This window comes from Xiphophorus maculatus, chromosome 10 (genome assembly GCF_002775205.1).
Source record: "Xiphophorus maculatus strain JP 163 A chromosome 10, X_maculatus-5.0-male, whole genome shotgun sequence".
In the NCBI taxonomy this organism is placed as follows: Eukaryota; Metazoa; Chordata; class Actinopteri; order Cyprinodontiformes; family Poeciliidae; genus Xiphophorus; species Xiphophorus maculatus.
The window spans coordinates 4,338,978-4,350,898 of NC_036452.1; the positions used below are offsets into that span (position 1 = coordinate 4,338,978).

The following is an 11,921-nucleotide window of genomic DNA, read 5'->3' on the forward strand; positions in this document are numbered from 1 at the left end:
TAAACATGAAGCAGAGGAATTAAAACATAATCCCTTGTTACTATTATTATTAGTAGTAGTAGTTTGAGCACTAATTACAGTAGTAATATCAATAGTAACAGTTATAACAGTACTAATTGTTCTAGCAGTGGTACTAATAGTAATAGTTAATGTATTAGTAGTTGTTTCTGTAGTACTACTTTCATCAATATAAGTTGTGGTAGTAAATTGATAACAGCAATAATTATAGCAGAACTAATCATAGTTAAATTATTAGTAATAATAATAATAGGGGTAGTAATAGTTCTACTCATTGTAATAATACTAATAACAATATTGGTAACAATATTTACAGCTGTTACTAATTATAGTGGAACCAATAATAGTAACAGTATTTGCAGTAGTGGTGGTACTAATAGTTACTTAGTTATAGTTATCGTTACTAGTAGTTATAGTAGTAATGCTAATTTATTGAAATACTACTAATAATCAATTGATTGTCTCAATATCAGTAAATGTTTTAGTAAATGTTTCAATTGTAATAATAATAGTAGCCTTAGCAGTGGTAGTAATAGTAATAGTTATATTTGTACTACTGGTAGTAGTTGCTGTCATATTATATCAACAGTACCAGTAGTTGTAGCCGTAAAATTAGTAGTAATACTTTTAGAAGTGCGAATAGGACAGTCGTAATAGTAATAATTTTACTTGCACCAGTAATAATTATAGTAATACTAGTGGTGTTGATAGTAATAGCAATATCAATATTAGCAGTGGTAATAGTAGTACTATATAGAGTTGTACTAGTAGTGGTTATTGTTGCTGTAGTACTAGTTTTAACAGTAATTGTAGTTGTAGTTACAGTAGAACTACCTGTAGTTGTATGGTCAGCAGTAATAGCAGTAGTAATAGTAGTAGCAGCAGTAGTATTACAGTAGTATTAGTACTATTACTGCTGCTACTACGATTACTACTGCTGCTACTATTACTACTGCTGCTACTACTATTACTACTGCTACTACTATTACTACTGCTGCTACTACTATTACTACTGCTGCTACTACTATTACTACTGCTGCTACTACTATTACTACTGCTACTACTATTACTACTGCTACTACTATTGCTATTACTATTACTACTGCTGCTACTACTATTACTACTGCTACTACTATTACTACTGCTGCTACTACTATTACTACTGCTACTACTATTACTACTGCTGCTACTACTATTACTACTGCTACTACTATTACTACTGCTACTACTATTACTACTGCTGCTACTACTATTACTACTACTGCTACTACTATTACTATTGCTATTACTATTACTACTGCTGCTACTACTATTATTACTGCTACTACTATTACTACTGCTGCTACTATTACTACTGCTGCTATTACTATTACTACTACTGCTACTACTATTACTACTGCTGCTATTACTATTACTACTGCTGCTACTACTATTATTACTGCTACTACTATTACTACTGCTGCTACTACTATTACTACTGCTACTACTATTACTACTGCTACTACTATTGCTATTACTATTACTACTGCTGCTACTACTATTACTACTGCTACTACTATTACTACTGCTGCTACTACTATTACTACTGCTACTACTATTACTACTGCTGCTACTACTATTACTACTACTGCTACTACTATTACTATTGCTATTACTATTACTACTGCTGCTACTACTATTATTACTGCTACTACTATTACTACTGCTGCTACTATTACTACTGCTGCTATTACTATTACTACTACTGCTACTACTATTACTACTGCTGCTATTACTATTACTACTGCTGCTACTACTATTATTACTGCTACTACTATTACTACTGCTGCTACTATTACTACTGCTGCTATTACTATTACTACTGCTGCTACTACTATTACTACTACTGCTACTACTATTACTACTGCTGCTATTACTATTACTACTGCTGCTACTACTATTACTACTACGGCTACTACTATTACTATTGCTATTACTATTACTACTGCTGCTACTATTACTACTGCTAATAGTAGTAATAGTATAGTATAGTATACTATAGTATAGTATAGTCGTAGTAGTATAGTAGTAGTAGCAGTAGTAATAGTAGTAGCAGTAGTAATAGTAGCAGCAGTAGTAATAGTAGCAGCAGTAGTAATAGTAGTAATAGTAGCAGCAGTAGTAATAGTAGTAGCAGTAGTAGTAATAGTAATAGCAGCAGTAGTAATAGTAGCAGCAGTAGTAATAGTAGTAGCAGTAATAATAGTAGTAGCAGCAGTAGTAATAGTAATAGCAATAGTAATAGTAGTAGCAGTAGTAGTAATAGTAGTAGCAGCAGTAGTAATAGTAGTAGCAGTAGTAATAGTAGTAGCAGCAGTAGTAATAGTAATAGCAGCAGTAGTAATAGTAGCAGCAGTAGTAATAGTAGTAGCAGTAGTAATAGTAGTAGCAGCAGTAGTAATAGTAATAGCAATAGTAGTAGCAGTAGTAATAGTAGTAGCAATAGTAATAGTAGTAGCAGTAGTAGTAATAGTAGTAGCAGCAGTAGTAATAGTAGTAGCAGTAGTAATAGTAGCAGCAGCAGTAGTAATAGTAGCAGCAGTAGTAATAGTAGTAGCAGTAGTAATAGTAGCAGCAGTAGTAATAGCAGCAGCAGCAGTAGTAATAGTAGCAGCAGTAGTAATAGTAGTAGCAGTAGTAATAGTAGCAGCAGTAGTAATAGTAGTAATAGTAGCAGCAGTAGTAATAGTAGTAGCAGTAGTAATAGTAGCAGCAGTAGTAATAGTAGTAATAGTAGCAGCAGTAGTAATAGTAGTAGCAGTAGTAATAGTAGCAGCAGTAGTAATAGCAGCAGCAGTAGTAATAGTAGCAGCAGTAGTAATAGTAGCAGCAGTAGTAATAGTAGCAGCAGTAGTAATAGCAGCAGCAGTAGTAATAGTAGCAGCAGTAGTAATAGCAGCAGCAGTAGTAATAGTAGCAGCAGTAGTAATAGCAGCAGCAGTAGTAATAGTAGCAGCAGTAGTAATAGTAGCAGCAGTAGTAATAGTAGCAGCAGTAGTAATAGCAGCAGCAGTAGTAATAGTAGCAGCAGTAGTAATAGCAGCAGCAGTAGTAATAGTAGTAGCAGTAGTAATAGCAGCAGCAGTAGTAATAGTAGTAGTCGCAGTAATAAAAGTGTCAGCAGAATAAAGAATGTCAACAGAAATCAGGCAGCATCTCCACTTGTCTGCTTCATATTTGGACACACTTTCCAGATGCCTGAAAGCTCCACGTTCATCTGCTGAAGTAATTACACACGAGTTCAAACACCGTGAGGATTTCCGGCCACCATAAAACCGAGGAAGGAGGCAGGTTCCGCCAGCTCCCAGAGAAAAACATGTTCCTCTGTGAAATCTGTGTACTACAACACCACTTACAAAACGAAACAAACCTTGTGAATATTCCGACTGACGCTGGTAAGACAGTGTTGTCATATTCTGTCCTGACATGGGCTGAACAGCCACGCAGAAAGGAAGAAGCCACTGCTCTAAAAGCCAGATTACAGTTGGTCTGATGAAATCTACATTTAATGTTTGATCATTATGCCAGTTGTTACATTTGGAGTAAATCAGTGGAAGCTTTGTAACCCAACTGTGAAGTCCTGGTGAGGCAGCATCATGCTGTGGGGCAAGTTGGAGTAATGAGGAAAGAACATCATGTGAAAAACTGAAGCAACATTTCAAGACATCAGCAGAAACTGACAATAAGTTTTCAGCCACATGAGTCACAAACTGGCTCATAGGATAATAATAATAATTATTATAAAAACAAAGAGGCTTAAAGCTGCAGCATGCAACTTTTACAAAAATATGTTTTTACTATACTTATTAAAACTGTCGCCATGTTGTGATAGTTTGTTACAAGACAGAAAATTTATGGAAAAATTCTAGCGCCTTGTCCAGCTGCTGCCACAGCTGATCGTTTTTTTTTATTAAAAATACGATCAGAACCTGGAGGAGGTTCTTAGCGCTGTCTATCATCCTCATGTACTCGCTGGTGGAAAAATAACTTACCGCTACATCAGTGGCCATGCTAACTAGCATTAGCTCTAGTTAGGATTTGTTTACTCTTGAAAGGAGGGCGAGATTGTGATTGACAGCGCTAAGACCCGCCCCCTGGCTCTGATTGGTTGTTTCTAGTTCGCAGAGGGAGAATCAGAGGAGCTCAATTTTCTCCCATGCTGTACGGTCATGACATAGAAACAGTTTGAATAAATATGTAGCCAAATATTTTCTTTTAAAGTTACATACTGCAACTTTAAATAATAATAATTATTATAATAAAAAAAACCCAAAGTGGATTAAGCATAACAAAGTCTTGGAGTGGGTATCATAAATCCCTGATTTTAATCTGAAGTCTGAAGGAGAAAACATTTAATACAAGTTTTTCAATTTGAAAGTCTATTCCACCAAATTCTGCAGAGATGTGTGGAAATTTATAAATTTAAAAAGTTTTGCAAAGATCTTGAAAACATTAGTTCTCTAGTTAGTGTGATATTTACCGAACAAAAATAATTTGTGAATCCTAACTGACCTACAGTAGGAGAAACCTGGTTTGATTTAACGCCAAACTGTGAGAAAATGGGGCCTTTTTATCCAATTTACATGGAAGAATCTCCTATAGCAGTCAGTCTCGCAACGAACCTGAATAAGCCTCTGACTTAAGACTGTTCTATTACGCTCGTATGGCTGGCATGGGAAGCTAACAGCTCAGTATCTTTTCTTCAGAGACGATATTCCACAGTCACATGTCCTGGATGACATCATCAGCTTTTAGGAAGCTCTGCTAATCCACCTCGTTTGCTTCTGCTGCTCGTCTTGGAGTCGGGGAAATGATCTTTGCCCATCATGATGGATGGTAGAGATGTTTTGAACTTCCTCCTCCTCTCTCCGCTCTTTGCTCTGCCTCCATGAAGCCTCCTTTTTCAACTCTGGAATTTGGGGTCATAGGTCAGGTATTAATTGAGATTTTGAGACGCTAATCAACCGCAGCAGGTTGTAAAAACAAAACTTTGTTGTCCCAAAGTAAAAAACATAAGAGCACAACACCCAAAGCCAGACGGGATAATTGTTTAAAAAGTAAAAAATTATGAACAAAGTTTATGAAAACAAGAAATGGTGCTGATTTCTTGTTTAATTCAGGTCAGTAAGATATTTTGCGTTGCAGATACACGTGTAAAAACCTTTATTCATGCTTTCCACATTACTTTTAGCAATTTATTGATTCAGAAAACGTGTGGGAAACAAAAAAAAGAATTCAAACCCAATCATTGGCTCGTGCTTTTGCTGTCTCTGCAAGTGTCAGAAGGTTAGAGGTTAGCGCTGAAGATAAGCATTTATCTAATATGCAAACATCAAAAGTCTTAGTGAAACCTGTTTGTGGCCTAAAAAAACATTGGTTTCCAGGCACCGAGGGGAACTTTTATTGGTTTTATTAAATAATATGGCGTCTAAAAGTAGAATAAATATGAGAATAATTAAGTTTTATCAGAAATCAAACCTATTTTCTGTGTAAAACCTGTATAAATGTGTGTGTAAGGGGAACTGAAGGGCAGGGGTCGTTATATGGGCACTTACAGTGGTAGTAAACCGGACTTTATGTGATATGAACGTTAAATTGAGTGGCAGCAGTAAAAAAGATAATTACTCCACTGCCTGCTTTGGAAAAGAGAGTTCAAGCAGGTGAGAGGTAACCAGAGACAGATGACAGGAGAGGAGGAGGAGGAGGAGGAGGAGGAGGAGGAGGAGGAGGAGCGGAAAGGGTTAAAAACTCAGCCAATAAAGGCCAACCCATCTCAACCCGACGGTCCAGAGAGCCGTGAAAACTGAAGCTTTCATCCTCTGCGCTCAGTCTGATGGCTCTGCGTCCCACTGAAATGTCTAAACATTAAGAAAAAATAATATTTTTATTTTTAAAAAAACTTATTCCTGCATATCAGGAAAAAAACCCTTTTTGTTTTGGACTTATTAAATTTTGAGCACTGATGGGACACAAGAGAGCAAAGCTGCAGAAGTTAAAGTCGGCGGTGCGACCTGAGGAGCGGCGCGTTGCCAGAGGCTGCGGGGAAAGTTGTGCGTTTCTCTTTCTGAGGCTTTTTTCACTAAAATAAATAATGTCATCTCTGCAGGGAGTTTCTGCTGTGGCTCTTTTTCACTGCATGTTGACAGCTGCTGCACTGGTGAGTTCATTTCTACTATAAGTTATCATTTCAAAGAACACAAGTTACTCAGTATTTTGTTTTTTTCAGCAAGACTGATTGAAGAAGTAATTGATTTCACTAACTGAATCAGTTTTCAGTTTGTTTACCTGTAATTTTGATTAATTTATTCATTTTCTGTGTATTTCTACAATATTTTGTTACATATATTTGTGGAAAGATGCTTATTTAGTATTATGTATTTATTTGCACTGCCTTTGTGGCTATTTTTTAAATTTTCTCTGTGCTTTTTTGCAAATATTAATTTGGACCTGTTTATAAAACTTCTAATAAATATTATTCAAACAGGTTCTGGTTCTTATAGAAGAATATAACTTTAAAGTATTTCCAAAAGTGGAACATTTAACTTATTTGTGGTTTAATCTAATTTTTTCACTTCTGAATACATTAAAAAAACATGTCAATGCTTTGATAAGAGAGATATTTCTATCTTTTTCCTAAATTTTCCAAAGATTTTAAAGGGAAATGTTGCAAAAAATCGACCTAAAAAGAGAAGCAAACTTTGGCTTTGTTTGGTTTCTAAAAGTCTAAACTTTGTCAGGCTGTGGGAAAATACAAAACATAGTTTTTAAATGATAACACAAAGGCTTATCTAATGCCTGAGGTGAAGAGGGGCCAGCTTTAGGAACAACAACTGGAACCAATTTTGATAACCGTGCTGGATTTATCAACAGCGACTCTGCAGGACTGACACTGAGCTGCAAAGCTGCTAATTTTTGGTTCCATTGCACGGTTTTGCTGTTCCTTAGACATGAACCGCACCCTTAATGGGCCAAAAGACATCTGTTTTATTACAGAAAGTAACATATGACACAAACAGAGGCATATAATGCATATAGCCTCAAGGCAGTTTATTGAAAACAGACAAAAATTCAACAAATCAACCGTGAAAAGAAACATGTGGATGTAAAAACCATCAAACTAAAACACAAAACAATTAAATTAAGAAAAAAATATGATTATTTATTTATATAGCACAACAAATGTCAACTAAAGGCACTTTTTAAGACATAATTTCAGTTATATTCAAATAGTTCCTATTAAACAGAACAGTAAGCTGAAGTAATTATTCAAAATAATTAGAAAAGTTTAAGTCTAAGGAAACCCAGCTCACAGGGACAAAAATCGGAACATTTAAGCCTAAGTTTGACCTAAAAACATGTAAAAATAAATTACTAAAAAGAAAAACACAAAGTAGCTAAAAATACATAAAAAGTGGCTAATTTAGTCCTCAGCATGCCTGGAATAATAAGTTAGACTAGTCAACGGATAAAAACAGAACAAAAATCTCTAAAAAGTTAAAAACAGAGCAGGGAAAAAAATGTGTTTAAACACGACCAAATATGTACGTCGGTCCAAGTATGTAGCAAAACAATCAGCAGTCATATCTCTGTGATTTATTACAGCCTCAGTTCTCAGCTGGACTAGCAGGGGAGCGTTTTCACACACATGTTGCTTCATAATCCAGGTTTCAGCTGGAAGTCAGTCAAAAAGCTTTCATTTAATGATTTTTAGTCTAATTACACTCTCTCCTTTTTCTCAGCTTTAATTTACTGACTTTTACCATTAAATGTTTTTTGTTTTGTTTTGCACATTCAGTGTGTTTGTTCTGTTTTCTTTTGCCCGGCCCACCACACTATCAGTTCTGAAGTTATCTGTTCTACCAGGAAAGCTTAAGGGTGTCTTTACATGCTGTTTTTATTCGTACACTGCAAAAAACACAAATCTTTCCAAGTATTTTTGTGGTACGAGTAACTATTCAGCACACTACATCTATTGGCAGAATATTTCACTTATAACATGGAAAAAATGTCTTGTTCTAAGTTATTTTAATCAAGATTAAGTAATTATTGACTTAAAACAAGCTGCTATATCCTGCTGAATAATTACTTTTGTCTTATTTCAAGTGTACTAAGATATTTGCAGTAGAAACCAGACCAAAAATATTTGGTTTATTTTTGAAACTTTCTCCCAGAAAGGTTTGAAGGGTGACTTTGGATGGCATTTTTACTCACACAAAATCTTACCAAGCATTTTTGGTCCATTTTCTAGTGCAAATATTTTATAACACTTGAAATAAGACACAAGTAACTCTTCAGCAAGATATAATAGCTTGTTTTAAGTCAACAATTCCTGAATATTGATGAAAAAGTGCTAGTTCCACTGGCACCGTTACCTAGCAACCCCAGCCAAGCCCTGCCCGTTACCTAGCAACTCAGTTCTAGTTCCACTGGCAGATTATTTCACATATAACAAGATATTTATCCCATGGCATAAGTGAATTAATCTGTCAGTGGAACTAGAAGTTTTTCATCAAATTTATACAAATATCTTAGTTCACTTGAATTAAGACTTCCTTACAAGTAACTTTTCAGCAAGAAATAAGAGCTTGTTAGAATCAATAATAACTTTATATTGATAAAAAAAGTTGTAGTTTCACAAGCAGATTATTTCATTTGTAACAAGACATTTTTCCACGTTATAAGTGAAATAATCTGTCAAAGGAACTAGAATTTTTTTCATCAATATTAAGGAATTACTGACTCTAAACAAGCTCTTATTTCTTGCTGAAAAGTTACTTGTAGGTACGTTTTGTCTTATTTTCTCGTTTGGATTAGAAATAAGAGCAAAAATACTTGGTAAAATTAGTGTTTTTGCAGTGTACTACAGCCAGACGTTGCGTCCTCTGATGAGGTGAGAGAGGCTGTGGTTTCTTTCATGTTTCCTTCAGATCTTCTGCGGCTTCCCAAGCGAACTGTCGGATGTGCTCTTTGGAGGACTTTTTGTTTCTGCGACGGCTCCGTCTATAGATAGCGTCTCTCAGAAAGTGCATTCCTGGCTCATCGGGATTCTTTGTTCCCCTGAAAACGCAGCACTTAAAGCGATGACGTGACCCAACCGAACTGCAACCCTTCAATCTTCTCCGCTAGAAATTACCTGTCTGCTGCTCCTTGCGTCACAGATCCTCCAGCTTTCACTCGCCGGATCGCGAGCACACAGCTACGTACACCTCCGTGTCTTGATCACTAAATCTCCCCTCGGGTCGATTGGGAGTGACGTCCCGCTGACAGAGTTACAATCTCAAGATCAGTCAGCCTGAAAATCACTTGGCTGGAAGATGAGTCCCGCGAGGGTTAATGCTCTCACACGCCAACAGGGAATGGATGTAAAGACTAATTGTTTTGCTTAAATGCAACATCTGTCAGGAGCAGAACCTCTTGGTACAAGAGAAAAATGTGACCGACCTCCTTTTACTGATGTTGATTGTTTTTGCTGAAGCACTAAATCGATGCATGTTGAAGTATGATGGTGGCAAATGTGTTGTAAGAACCTTCCACTGTAAAAAAAACACAAAATCTTACTTACCAAGTATTTTTGTTCTGGTTTCCAGTTCAAATATCTTAGTTCACTTGAAATAAGACAAATCCTACTTAGAAAGTACATTTTCAGCAAGATATAGTAGCTTCTTTTAAGTAAATATTTCCTTAGTATTAATTTTAAAAAAAGTACTAGTTCCACTAGCGCTGTTACCTAGCAACCCCAGCCAAGATCAGCCCGTTACCTAGTAACCAAGTTCTAGTTCCACTGGCAGATTATTTCACTTACAACCTGGAGAAAACATCTTGTTATGAATAAAATAATCTGCAACTTTTATCAATATTAAGGAATTTCTGTCTTAAAATCAGTTCCCATCTTACTGAAAAGTTACTTCTAAGCTTATTTTGTGTTATTTCCAGATATTTGCAATAAAACTAGATGAAAAACATTTTGTAATATTTTGTATTTATACATTGGCAATACAAAATAATGCCAAATATTTTAATCTGGTTTCTAGTGCAAATATCTTTGTACACTTGAGTTAAGACAAAACTAATTTACAAGTAACTTTTCAAGAAGATGGGAGCTTGTTTTAAGACCAGATTTTATTAATATTGATAAAACGCACTGGTACAAATTGCAGATTGTTTCATTTATATCAGGGGAAAACCATTTTGTTGTAAGCATTTTTTATCAATATATCCAGCGGACTAAGATATTTGCAATAGAACTAGATAAAAAATACTTTGTAATATTTTGTATTTATACTTTGTTTAAGGTAATCTGCACTGCAAAAACACACAATTTTACCAAATATTTTAGTCTTGTTTCTAGTGTAAATATCTTTGTGCACTTTAAATAAGACAAAAAGTAACTTTTCAGCAAAATTGGAACTTGTTTTAAGACAAAATGTTTTAAGATAAAACTGCAGATTATTTCACTTATATCAAGTTAAACTAGAACTTTTACATCAACATAATGAAATATTGACTTAAAACAAGCCCCTGTCTTGCTGAAAATTTACCTGTAAGTTCGTTTTTTTCTTCTTTTAAAAGTGCTAAGATAATTTCACTAGAAACTAGATCATAAATACTTGGTAAAATTAGTTATTTTTTCCAGTGTAATTGTTGTCACCATATATGCAACATGTCCAGTACTGGCCGAGAACAAACGAGGGTTTTCCTTCAACCTGGACTTGAGGATTGACCTCTTCAGAGGAACCCCCACCGTCGCTCTGAGCTCTGAATGAGAAACGCAGCTCACTGCTGTTAGCTTACCTTTTATGGCCCGTGCCAACAGTGTCACTTAACACATATCACGTTATATGAACTGGTCCAGCTGGGATTTCGTCTGTTTAACAAGAATTCTGTTTGGCTTCTGAGGAGGGCAGCTGTGAAAAGAAAAAGCCCACATCCTTCACTCCAGCTGACACATAAACCCAAATACAGAAAGGTTCTGACTGCCTAAAACCACAGCTATAAACTACCATAAAGATGACCTATTATGCTTTCTTAAAGAGGTTAGGATAAGTTTATGGGCTATACAAAACATGTTTATTACTTTCTTTTCCCACAAAATCAATCATAGAGAATCAGTTTTTGCCTGTTTTGAGTTCTTTTTAGAATCTCCATGGTTGCTAGGTAACGGGCTGGGCTTAGCTAGGGTTGCTTGGTAACAGCAAATTCAAATTCTGTCTGTCAAATTCAAATAAAAAAAAAATACTTTACTGATCGCAAAAGGAAATCAAACATTGTTGTAGCTCAATGTTTCAAACTCTTTACAGAGTTATCATAGATGATGGCTGTTGGCAGGAAAGATCTCCTGTAGCCGTCTGTTTTACAGCGTATCTGAAGAAGCCTCTGACTGAAGACACTCAGTTTTCCCAGGAAAGTCTCGTAAATTTTCTTGATTTTGTGAAGAATACTTCTTTGCAGAAAAGGTTGAAACTGCTCATTCAGTTATTTCCAGGAAACGCCTGGGTGTGTTTTTGATTTTTTTTTTTTTTAAGAACTTGGGTTGTTTTTAGAATCAGTTGAGAGAAAAAAATAGAACTTTACATAATAGTAAAAACCCCTTCAAAAGTCAATTTACAGGTAAAAAAAACAACAACAACAAAACATTTATTCTCTTAAGAAAGCTAAAAATAACCATCTCCAGTCTTCCAGATAGCCAGAGATTGATTGACATCTCCGTCACCTCTTGTTCTCCGGTTGACTCGCAGCTTGTTTTGCTGCTGTGTTGTGAAATGTTCCCGGGAACACAGAGCTGTCTGTGTAGCTTAGCTCTGACCAGTGCCGCCGCGGTGCTGAGGACCCGGCCGTCTTGTGGTCGGCCGCTGCCCTGCCGCTGA

At 35.7% G+C, this 11,921-nt stretch overlaps 1 protein-coding gene across 1 annotated transcript in view; it reads left to right on the top strand.

Annotated features, from left to right (window-relative positions):
- The first annotated feature begins 5,914 nt into the window (after positions 1-5,914).
- Positions 5,915-11,921, top strand: part of LOC102233274 (parathyroid hormone/parathyroid hormone-related peptide receptor-like) — an 18,688-nt gene continuing 12,681 nt past the window's right edge. Inside the window, exon 1 of the mRNA XM_005810619.2 lies at positions 5,915-6,214. Within this exon, the coding sequence (XP_005810676.1) occupies positions 6,149-6,214 (66 nt within the window). The 5' untranslated portion in view covers positions 5,915-6,148. The remainder of the gene's footprint in view (positions 6,215-11,921) is intronic.